Source organism: Pelodiscus sinensis, chromosome 9 (genome assembly GCF_052426305.1).
Source record: "Pelodiscus sinensis isolate ZL-2025 chromosome 9, ASM5242630v1, whole genome shotgun sequence".
Lineage (NCBI taxonomy): Eukaryota > Metazoa > Chordata > Testudines > Trionychidae > Pelodiscus > Pelodiscus sinensis.
Window position 1 is genome coordinate 59,949,723 of NC_143060.1, and position 12,812 is coordinate 59,962,534.

The window sequence follows — 12,812 nt, forward strand, 5'->3', positions numbered from 1 at the left end:
GGGGCGTCTCGCAGCATTCGTGCTCTCCTGCGCTGCGCAATCCAGTTCCTCTCAACTGCCTCAGGCTGCAGTGAACTCTCTCGTTGACAACAGTTTGAGACACAAAATCACTTTATTTCCTCTAGTTATTGCTTCTTCCTCTTGTTATTATTCACCCGTTTTACTTACCTTCAAGTTTTGAAAAAAAAAAAATAGTAAAAGTCCTCCTTCTTCCCACTTTCCTATCGTTATCATTCTTCTTTTGCTGTATATAATTCACCTTCGTTTGTACATACTCAAAAAAAAAAAAAGCCTGGTTCACCAGGGTTTAAAAAATGCTCTATGTGCCATGAAGCCACGCCTGCCATAGATGGCCACGCAGCCTGTATCCGCTGCTTCGGTGAGGCTCATGTACTACAAAAGTGCGTACATTGTTTAAAACTCATGGCTAGAGCCTGCTGTGATAGAGAAATGAGGCTCCGGATGATCCTCTTCAACAAGGCGCTGCAGCCTGAAGGATCAGCTCTCCCCCTCGAGCCAGTCAGCATGCTCAAAAGAGAAGAGCCACCTTACTGATGGTGGCACCACTGAGAAAGTCTAAGCCCTCTCCAACTACATCACTGCCTTTAACTTCTCATGGCAGAATTAGCATGGGCTCCAAGCCAGGCACTTTGGGTATGAGTGCCCATGCCACTTCAATCTCTACATCCCAAGCCAAAAAAATTGATCCGCCCGCAACTTTGCGCCATTCAGCTGCAACTTCAACAACCGCGACACTGGCGGTCTCTGCACCGAAGCCTTCAGCACCGCCTGTTGCAGCGGAGCCACGTGCCCAGTTGGCACCGATACGTGCCGCCTTCACATCCTCCGAGTCAGGCTCGGCACTGGAGAGATCACTGTCTGGAGGAGAGGCACCGACCTCGGCACAGGGGCGAGCAGCACCGGCCTCGGCGCCAGAGTGAGCGACGCCATTCTTGGCACCGGAGTGAGTGCCACCAACAAAGGCATGTGATAAGATGCACCACCACCGCAATCCATCTCCTGCTTCTCCGCCTTTAACATTCTCACCAGTGCCATTGTCTTTTCCACCCCCACCATCAGCCAGGAGATCACCCTGGTTGTTCAAAAGGTACACATCTCCGGATAGCCTCCCATCTCCCTTTCTAAGGGATACCCGGAAATACTACCATCAATTCTCTGCTTCTCCATCACCACCTCCGAGAAGATCCTACTCTTCTTCTCCATCCTTGCGTTCACCAAGATCATGTTCTCGGCATGACTATAGAAGACATTACCCCGACAGGCGGTCCCCATCACGATCCTCTACTATAATCGTGACCATTATGAGCACCATTGACTACCATAGGGATTATTCACCTCACTGTCGCCAGTACTATTATTCACCCAGAGTGCTAAGCTGGCTATACCTCTGGACGAGGCCATACTTGAGGTTGCCGATAAACTCTGGCAAACCCCAGCATCTGCCCTCCCTACTAATAAATGGGCAGACAAAGTACTTTGTACCACCAAAAGGGTCAGAGTTCTTATTACTCACCCCCAGCCCAACTGCCTTGTAGTCGATGTAGCGCATGAAAGAGCGAGGGCGCCACAATACAAAAACAACACAGCAGACGAAGTCCAAAAGACTTGATTTATTCGGGAGAAAAGTTTACGCATCTTCAATCGCGCTCCTCAGAATAGCCAGTTATTTAGTGCATTTATCAAACCATAATTTTGATAATTGCACCAAGCTCATGGCTCTGATAGAGGCACTCCCAGAATCTAAAAGGCCACTGCTTAAGTCCGTCGTACAAGAGGGCTATGTGTCCACACGGGCCAGTTTGCAAATTGCCATGGACGTGGCAGACACTGCAGCTCGCACCACGGCTACGGTTGTAGTTATGAGGAGGTCTTCCTTTCTTCAATCCACAGGAGTCCCCAAGGAGCTTCAAACGAAAGTGGAAGACTTACTGTTTGAAAAAGAAACAAATTATTTGGGGAAAAGACAGATACAGTCCTCCACTCTAGTAAAGATTCTAGGACAATCCTCCGATCTTTGGGAATGTACACCCCCCATATAGAAGGAGGCGCTACATACCTTTTCAAAGGCACTATGACTATTCGCATGCGAGGCAGCAATGGCAACACCCGCATTGCTCCTTTGACCAGTCATGCCAACGCCACAGACCTCTGAGATGTCGCAACCTTACTAATCGTACACAGATTCAACCTGGCAACAAACAGCAGGTTTGACGTGTTGGTCGAGAGCAAGCAGACAGTCTCTTCCGACTCTACCCGCATATTCCACCATCATCTTTGGACCTTTTATCATCACTGGGCTGACATTACCACTGTCAAGAGGGTTTTGGAGATAATTCAAACTGGATACACCATTCCATTCCACACTATTCCTCCCACAACTCCACCGTCCCCATCCCTCTTCAGGGACTCCTCTCACAAAGACTTAGTCTGCACCGAAATTACTCACCTGCTCCATATAGGTGCGGTAGAAAGAGTACCACATCAATTCCAAGGGAGAGGGTTCTACTCCCGCTATTTCCTCATTCAAAAGAAAACTGGCGGATGGAGATCCATTCTGGACCTCCGGCAACTGAAGAGATATCCCCGGAAACAACGCTTCAAGATGGTAATGCTAGCCTCCATACTACCAGCCCTCAATCAAAATGACTGGCTTGCTGCTCTCGACCACAAAGATGCTTATTTTCACATTATGATTCATTCTGCACACAGGAGGTTTCTACACTTCACAATCGGTACAGACCACTTTCAATATTGAGTTCTACTATTTGGCCTCTCCACAGCACCCAGGATGTTCATGAAAACACTTTCCGTAGTAGCTGCGCACCTTCAACGCAGAGGAGTAGTGATATATCCCTTCTTAGATGATTGCCTTTTAAAACAGGACATTTGTCAGCGGAAGTTTCCGAAATGCTGTGTATTACCGGCCAAACATTCCTCCTTTTAGGTCTCCTCGTCAACGAGGACAAATCCACACTTCAACCTACTCAAGAGCTAGAGTTTATAGGAGCTCCCCTCGATTCCATCACTGCAAGGGCATATTTACCCATCACAAGATTTTGGGCAATACAAGAACTATTGGACAAGCTCTTGTCACAAGTTCTCACAGTACTTAAACTTATGGGCCATATGGCCTTCACTACAAACATCGTTCCTCATGCCAGACTGCACTTTCATCCATTGCAACACTGGCTGATGACAGTCTACAACCCTATGAAGCACAATGTACACAAATCGGTGCTTGTTCCTTCCACAGTCAGATCTTCTCTCCACTGGTGGACCAAAGATGACAACTTATTGTCAGGGACTCCATTTCATTGACCACAACCTCATTGCCACATTACCACCGAAGCCTCCCTCATTGGATGGGGTGCCTATATGGGCAAACTCTCCATCCAAGGCCGATGGTCATCGCAGGAGGCTTTACTTCATATAAACCTCTTGGAGTTGAGAGCAGTTGCCAATGCTTGCAGACATTTCCACTTCCAGATCCGCAACCGCACAGTGGGCATTCTCACGGACAACATAGTGACCATGTATTATATAAATCACCAGGGAGGTGCACGCTTCTGATCGCTATGCGCGGAGGCAACCGGACTATGGAACTGGTGCATTGCCAATAGCACAACACTGGTGGCGTCTTATTTACCTGGCATCAGCAACACGATGGCAGATTTCCTCAGCACGAATTTTGCGATAGATCACGAATGGGATATCCACTGCGGAGTCCTCCGTTCCCTCTTTCGCCAGTGGTGTATGCCTCAGATAGACCTATTCACCACCATCGACAACAAGAAATGTTGCCGTTATTGTTCCAGAGCGGGCCTCGGTCACAATTCTTTAGGAGATGCCTTTCTCCTCAATTGGAGCGGTCCCTTCATGTACGCTTTTCCACTCACACCTCTTATCTCGAGAGTCCTGCAGAAAATCAAACTTGACAGGGCCACAGTAATATTACTGGCACCTGCATGGGCACAACAACATTGGTATCCACTCCTCCTACGCTTGGCACTGTACTCCCCCTGTATCCGCTCCCATTGATTCCGAACCTGCTAACCCAGAACCAAGGCACTCTCCTGCATGCACAACTGCGCACCCTTCACCTCACAGCGTGGTACCTCGCTGGCTAAATGCCTCCACAATCCTGTGCTCTGATCAGGTCAAAGATGTCTTAATCCACAGTAGGAGACAAAATACTAGATCTACTTACCTTGCCAAATGACAGAGGTTCACTTCCTGGTGCTCCGAACACCATATGGATCCTCAAACAGTCCCAATCCACGTCATTCTGGACTATATGATGCACCTGAAACAAACTGGATTAGCCTTAGCGTCCCTAAGAGTCCATCTCGCGGCAATGACAGCCTTTTGGCATCCAATAGATGGCGTTTCTTTATTCACCCATCCTCTCACAAAGAGGTTTCTCAAGGCACTAAACCCTCCTATACTCACTCCCTCTCCATTGTGGAGCCTGAACTTAGTACTTGGAACTCTCACAGCGCCACCCTTTGAGCCACTAGCTACAATTCCTGTCCAGACCCTGACGACGAAGTAGGTCTCTCTCAATGCCATCACCTTGGCGCAAAGAACGAGTGAGATTTCAGCACTTATGATGGTACCTCCATATACTGTTTTTAACAAGGACAGTGTGATCTTTAGGCACCACCCACCCTTTATCCCTAAGGTCTGTTCTGATTTCCACCTTAACGAGCCAGTGGTTCTACCTGCATTTTACCCAGAACCACACACTTCACCACGTGAGGCAGCTCTCCACACACTAGACGTCTGCAGAGCCCTAGCCTTCTATATAGAACGCACTCAGTCTTTTAGGAAGACAGACCAATTACTAGTCTCCCTCACTGAGCGCTCTAGGGGTGAGCCTATATCATCCCAGAGAATAGCAAACATTATTGTTTCCTGCATAACCCAGTGCTACACTATATGTAACGTACCACTTCCACAACGTCCTAGAGCTCACTCTACAAGAGCCAGAGCAACCTCCACTGCATACCTTAGAGGTGTCCCCCTGGCCTCTTACCACACATTTGCCAAGCTCTATGTTATTCAATGCAGATGGCTTCCAGATACTTCCATAGTATCTGCAGAGCTTTCATCCATGCATACATAAGGGCCTCCAAATCCCACCTTCCTTTCCACGGGTGGGCACTGCTACTCAGTCACCTACAGTGGAGCACTCATGGGGACATCACTCGAAGAAGAAAGCGAAGTTACTCACCTTGGTGCAGTAACTGTTGTTATTCGAGATGTGTTCCCCCGTGGGTGCTCCACTACCCACTCGCTTACCCGCTTCGGAGTCTGTTTTCTGTCTATCACAGATTCTGAGGCGTGTTCGAGGAACTGGTTAGAACCGGATATCCCATGTTAGATACCGGATATCCCACTGGTTAGAACCGGAGAGCTCCAATGCTGCGAGACGCCCCTTCGCGTGCATGGTCCCGTCAACTACGGCTTTGAAAGATCTCCATCCTGTGGCGCTGGGGCAAGCCCAGCACCTACAGTGAAGCACCCGTGGGGACACACATCTCAAAGAACGACAGTTACTGTACCAAGGTGAGTAACTTCACTTTCTTCACAGCTCTCTGTAGTGTACAGCCACTCACCGAGTTACAACCTTCTCCATTTATAACCATCCGCACTTATGACCAAAGCGGTCGTAAATGCGGATCTGAGTTACGAATGGCAATCTGTGCTTACGAACGGCGCGGTCGCCATGTAACTCTATGGGATCCGAGTTACGAACACTTCAAGTTACGGACCAAGTGTTGGTCCATAACCTGTTTGTAACTCGGAGAGCGGCTGTATATTAGTTCTTGTTTGTTTTTTCTCTTTGTAGTAGTTTGGGGTGCAGGAGGGTTCATCTTCTGATTATGCTCTCAAGGCATGCAGTGGTTTCAGGGTTTCAAACAGTGTGGTAAGTATACACCCAGAGAAGATCCTCACACTGCCTGCCTGGTGCCCGGAAGACGGCCATCTGTAAGATAAGTGCAGCATTTTCAGAGGGTGTATGCCAAGAACTAAGAGAAGGATCAATGGTGTAATCTTTTCCTCATGGAGTTGACACTTCGGCCACAGCCTCATGTCAGCGCCCTGATTCCTACAGTGTACAGTGTGCTGGCCTCAGTGCAGGAGTCCCTGGATGAGCAGAGGGATCACCAGCATTGCTCTCCTACACACAAGACAGGCTTGTCTACCCAGCACCAGTCTTACTCCCTGGTGCTGTGGAAAAAGAAGAGGACCAACTGGGGTTGTTCCTCCTCCAGGAGGTCTAATAAGGGCCTGGAGTCAGCCTGCACTGAGCCTGTCCAGGCTGAGCCCCTCAATCTCAGTATTGTTGACTCTGGCCACTTGGGCAGGACTGCCAAGTCTGAAGTCTATGTACTATGCAGTATCAGAGTTGGTGGAAGAGGACTTAGATTTTCCCCCTGTGCTGGATACTTTCAAGGCTGGTTGGCACCTCATCAAACTTACGGTGCCAACTCTGAGTCGTGGCTGCCCCATCCACCTGTGACATCAGCAGCACCGCTTCCTGGACCCGCTACCTTGGCTCTTGCATCACCGCTACTAGTGCTTTTGCCCACAACACTACTTAAGACATGCTGTATGCCTCCTTGTGTGGCTTCAGCATCAAGGATGTCTTCAACGCAGTCTGCACAATGGCAAACTCTTGGCTATGAGCTGGCATGGACACTCTCCTTGGAACTATCACTGGCACTGTCTGGCTTTGCTCCGCCACGGTCAGACTTGGAGTACCCATCTGACTCTGAAGCGGAGTCTTTTGTGTCCAGTAGCTCTCAGGTACCACTCCTGGCAGCAGTATCTTGATGCAGCTGTGGCACCGGCGCAGTCCTGGCCTCCCCAGTGGCAGGCACCTAGGCAGTGGCCCTTTTGGACTCTGTGGGCATACCACAGAGCCAAGGGCAAAGGCCGCCCTCTGTGGGCCCCTTGGCCCAAGCGCCACTGTCTGTTTCATCAGTGGGCCCCAGCACCCAAGGATCTTGTCGGCCAAAGCGGGCAAGGGACATTGGCACTCCCTTCTCAGGTGTTCCCTCTGACAAGCCAGGAAGACCCTGTTTCCCCTGTGGTGTCGTCACCAAATGAGGCAGTGGTGGGTCCCCTTCTTCCATGGATTCTAAAGTCCTACCATGACCTGCTCCAGGGTGTGGCTCAGAGCCTCAACCTCCCAGCTGAGGAGATAGTAGAAGAATCTGTCCTGATAGTGAATGTTCTTTCTCTTGAGAGTCCACCAAATCCATCCAGACCACCACCAAGATTTTTTGGCAGACCTTGGCCTCAATTGCACCCACGGCCAAGAGGGTTAAATGGTGCTTTGTGCCCCAAAGGGCTATGAACACCTCTATAACCACTCTCAAACAAGGTCACTAGCGGTTGACATGATGAACTACCAGGAACAGCAAGGACAGCCAGCTACTGACAGGGGCTGGAGTAGTTATGTAGAAAGCTCTCTCTCTTGGTTTAGAGTGGCTACATTAGCAATCTTACCACAGTGCAACTGCACCTCTGTAAACTTTTAGTGCAGTCATGTCCTTAATGTTGACTTCTTTATACCTTTTCCTGCATTCCTAGGGTAGTTTGATATACTTGAATAAATAATACAAAGGAAATTCTTGATTACATCAGGCACTTGGTCTTAATGGGTTTGCCTGTTTTATTCCACAGTATAATCAGATGTCATCACTCTTTCAGGGTCTTGAGCGATTACGCATTGAATATAATGGCCACTTATGAACAATGCAACCATCACTAACATGTGAGAATAAAAGATACTATAGTATCCATGTATTCTGCCTAAATTGTGAACGCTCTGCTAAACATCACCAAAAGGAGGCAATCCCTTGTATTAGATCACTTCAAAACATCCCTTCAATAAATCTTTGCTGATCCTTTGATATTTACTCAAGATTGGTGTTACTGTATAGAAATAACTAGATAATTTTAAATGCAAAATAAGGTAATATAGCATTAAGGTCAGTAACAGACTCAGAATAGATAAATAATAAAGTTAAGGTTCTTTGAGGTGGCTTTTGGTTCCTAACTTGAGATCTGTGGCTGAACTTTTGGACCCTTCTGCAAATCAGTTTCCATTGAGGATATGTCAGTGTCCTCTCATAGCAGCAAACGATCACAGCATAGACTACAAAAGACTGCAGCCAGCCTTCTCAATGCTGGTATTTCTGCAGTCAGCTGATGATACTGGGCTTTCTCTCTGCTTTGAATGAACGGTTAGACTCTGTTTTCATCCCAAATTTCAACTTAGCATATTAAATTTAGTAAAACAGTTCCCTTGTACATCATATATTTATTTTGGACCTACAGTTCTCAGATTTTTTTGATCTCACCTCCAAGGACCCTATTAATAAAGGTGGATTTAAGCAGGGTGCATGTCATTTTACTTCAGGTTCCTTAACGAAGACATGCATTTGCTGTTTGTTCTGCTTGCAATAAGCCTGTTACCCAGACTGCTGCACGGTGTGCAGGGCCTTCCAGTCTTAAATCTGCACTAGTAAGCAGCAGAGGTTTTGTGCCATCCTCATCAAGGAGGCTTTAAAAGCTCAGACCTTGATTCTGATGTTGAATCAGCTGTCCTGTGAACGAATAAAGTAGGCCTCTTTCAGACCCAAAGCCATGAAAATGAGGAATAAATTCCACAATAAAATCAGTTCAAAACAGTTCATGATACATAACTGTTAGGACTATGACTGAAGTCTCTGATACCAATAACCTTAGCTGTAATATGTGAACCTTTGATATAGAAGCAGATACCTTTAGGAACCTACTTAGGTCCTACTTTGGTGCCAGGAGCTTCCCATATGCCTAAAGAAACCTGATACTAAGCAGGTATCTATGGTGTTGGAAATAAAATATACTCCAAATGTGGATCGTAGAGGACCTCTGCTGAATATTCTTTAAATCTTCAGTACTCTCCATTGGTTCAACTTCATAAAACAGGTAGAAGGAAGTTACATTTCTTTGGATACCTTGCAGAAGCTGACTTTGTGGGATACATTTTCTAGAGTGGAGCAATAAGGTTAATTCTAAAATCTCTATTGCTATTGCTTCATTGGTCATGTTTAGTTGTTAATAGGGATGTTAAATTTTGATTAATCAGCTAATTGACTAGTCGATGGAATTTTCCATTTACTACTCAATTAATTAGTTGGTAAGGGAGGCACTCACTATCCCTGCTGCACCTCTGCCTCCCCTGTCCGTCCTCTTCCCCTGTCCCCCGCACTGTGGAAACAGTGCTGGAGGGAACTGGTTTTAAGCCAGCTCCTCCCCGCCCTCGTTGTTTCTGATACAGAGGCAGAAAGGGGTGGAGAAGGAATGCAAGTAGTCAACTCGACTACCTGATAAATCTAGGCTTATCGGGTAACTGACTATTCAACTATTCTTTTACATCTCTAGTTAACAGACAGGACTGCAGCTGTATATTACATTACCAAATAGAGTTCTCTGAATTTGTCTTCATGGTGATACTTATTTCTACATATCTTCAGAATGTTTGTATTTTGAGCACCAGGTTTACAGAACTGAGATTGAGGAAAGTGTAATATTATTCTGCTATTTTTAGTTTGCATTTTACTAGTGTGTTAAATGTGACTCTTTAAAAGATCCTGGTTCCATGCAGCATGGCTGTGCTGACCACACATACTAATTTTACCGGGACTGTCACAGTTTTAAGGACTCTGTCCCAGTGCACCATCAAGTAGCGAAATGTCCTGGAAATCTCTGCTGGACATTTCACTATTGATGGGGACTCGTACTTGGGGGAAGAAGATACTGAGTCCATTGCTCCTGATGCAGTGCAGCAGTAGCAACAGTGTCCTTCTCCCCCCACCGCCCGCAGAGTGCGTAGGCAGCTCCTGTTGGAGCTTTGCTGGCTGGGGGGGCTTCTGGTGAAGCACAGCCCTGGCCCTTCCACCACCTACTACCCCACCATCAGGTGGCCCCCTCCTTACCCCACAGCACTGCCTCTGTCATGTAGGGTCTGGTCACGCAGCCTCCTGCATGTGCAGGCCATGGCTTATTACAGCGGCTGCTGCTGCTGGGAGGGGGAAGGGTGGCTGGGTCCAAGACCCCGAGTAGCCGCTCCCAAACTTTGGCGTTTTTGAACTGCCACCTGAGCCCTAGCAGAAGCTATGCAGAACTTGGGCTGGAGTGCTACCACCCCAGTGGGGCACGCTCGGGCTTGGTGCCCCCCCCCCATGCGCTCCTCCCGACTTAAAAGCCAGTTCCCGCCTATCCCTGCTCCCTCTATCAGAAGCAGCAGGGGAGAGGAAAAAGAGGAGGCTGCTGCGAAGCAGCCTCTGTCCACGGCAGGCCAAGGCTCACCGTGGGCAGAGGTTGGGTCCCAAGAAGCTTCTGTTCACGGTGGCCTAGGCGGTCTGCAGTTAATAGGGGCTACTGGTCTCAGTGTGAGCCAGGACCAAGCAGTCCCGGCTTATGCTGGTTGCTGCTCCTTTACATTTTAAATGTAGTAAGAGTCCGGCGGCTTTTAAAATGCACGGCTGGCTCCCAGACCCAGCAAGAGCCAGGACTGCTGAGTCACAGCTAGAGCTGGGTCCTGAAGCTACCACAATTTAACATCCTTATTTTGAACCTCATTCCTCTCTGTCCTATCCTCTCCCCCTGTGGAGCTGGGATGCCAAAGGAGTAAGGTTTCTTATTAAAGGGCCAGATCATTGAGGGTTTTTGGAGGAGTTTTTTTGCTTCTCACTTGTTTGGTCGCCAGTTGACTTTTCTGGGGGTCAGTGGCCCCCCACCCAAAAAAAAAGTTACCTGCCCCTGCCATAAAGAAAACATTGAAACCTTTTGTGTTGGTCATAAATTAATATTTTACTTTATTTAAAATGAAGTTTGATAAATGAACACAAGAAAGTTAAAACACTTGATCTGTTTAATAATTTCAATCAAACCAGTCTCCCTAGCTGCAGCACTAGCAAAATGGCTCAAGTGCAATTATATAATTAACAGTCAGTTTCCATTAGCAACTGGTGGTCCACAGAAAGGTTTACATTGAGCCAGGTGGTTCACGGGCCAGAAAGTTTGAGAACCACTGAAATACAGTTACCCCCGGCCTCTCTCCCTGAGTTAATGCAATGCAAGTTGGATTAATGGAATTGCAGTATAGTTGCATGGGAAGGTCCTTTGGGGGCCAAACCCATCCCTATTGGCAGAGGACAGTGGGAGGAGTCCTTAAAGGGGTCACATGACACCCTTTACTTCTGGTCATGTGTCCATCTTAACCCTGGAAGTACTCCAGAGGTGGGACTTTATGTAATAGGTGAGCAGGGCTTAAGAGATCAGGAGGTGTGGCTAATCAGGCTAGGGGGAATGGCTGTGTCCCTATTTTTGGTTCAGAAAATACAGTCACCTTAAGCATGGTGCATGCAATCAAACAGGTAGATGTGGAAAGTGAACAGATTTTGATACAATAAATGATTTGCCTATAATTTAAGTTAATTCATTTTGTACTTAAACAAAAAAGCCTTATCTCGCTGAGAAATGCTCATTTTAACAAACAGCAAAAAGGGAATTCTCTGCTTTTGTATTGTGTAGAAAAGACAGTTAATGGTACTTTTCTTTTTTCATTTAGGAACTGGAAAGCCAGAAGAAATTGTGATTGTTTCAGAGCCTACTCATGAGAGTTTTGTGGTATCCAAAGCTCAAAATGTGAAACTAATGCACCTTACTTTAGTACAACTAGGAATTGTTGATGGTATTGTGGTGGTTGAATCTGGTCACATGACTTTAGCAAACTGTGTATTGAAATGTGAAGGAACTGGAGTCTGTGTGCTTACTGGAGCTTCTCTGACTATTACAAACAGTGAAATTACTGGAGCTGAGGTACTGAGTCTGCTTGCATATAAAAATATCATTTAATATATAAGCAAGTATAAAATGTTAACATACATAGAGAAGCTGCTTCTTAAAACTAGGACAAACTGTTAAATTGCAAGTGGAAATACCTCAAGTTTGTTTTGAAAACTTACACGTAGTTTTCAGTTAACTTTCGATTTTCTGTAGCAAATTTGCGTTAAGCTCTTCAAGGCAGTAGCTTTGTTTTTATTCGTGGAGTTATAGTGTTACTGTGTCATCCTTACCAATGGAATTAAGTGTTAGCTGGGATTTTACTAATTACTGTTAAGCAATATTTTCATGCTTGTTACTTTTTACATGTAAAACTATTTGATGTAGAGACTAAAATATATCCTTGAAGATGTAATTTTACAGTAGTAAGTGCTAAGCAAGGAATAGTAAAAGATTCTTCTACCCTTCATTCCATGTTACAAAATCCCATAATTGGTATATTAGATGGCATGTAATTAAATAGTCATGTAACCACATCAAATTTTACCAGTTACACAACTATTCAATAGTCCTTGGGGGCAGGCAGCCAGTACACTCCTGGCCCCACTCTCAGGGAGCCCCCTACCAACCATGCTGCAGCCTCTATCAGGGGCAGCAGCATAGGGTGGCAGGTGGGAGCTGGTTCACAAGGGGAGCTGGTTTTTAAACTGGCTCCTGCCTGCTGCCCCGATACAGCAGGGTACCAGAGCTCCCAGCAGACAGAGGCTCTGTCCTTGGTGGGCGAGTTGGGGTCTGAGCCTAGGCTCACTGTGGATAGAGGCTGCTCTGTGGGATTCCAGAGCAGCCTCTGTCCCTGGTGAACCCAGGCCAGCCATGGATTCCTCCCAGCACCAGCTCCTGCCTCTCCCCCTCCCTGCCTCTGTAAGAGGCAGCAGTGGCCAGAG

At 46.9% G+C, this 12,812-nt stretch overlaps 1 protein-coding gene across 1 annotated transcript in view; it reads left to right on the top strand.

The window, feature by feature from the left end:
• The window catches only part of SHCBP1L (SHC binding and spindle associated 1 like), a 44,272-nt gene that overhangs the window by 24,876 nt on the left and 6,584 nt on the right, over positions 1–12,812 (top strand). The window contains exon 8 of the mRNA XM_075936787.2: positions 11,654–11,904. Coding sequence (XP_075792902.2) covers positions 11,654–11,904 — 251 coding nt within the window. The remainder of the gene's footprint in view (positions 1–11,653; positions 11,905–12,812) is intronic.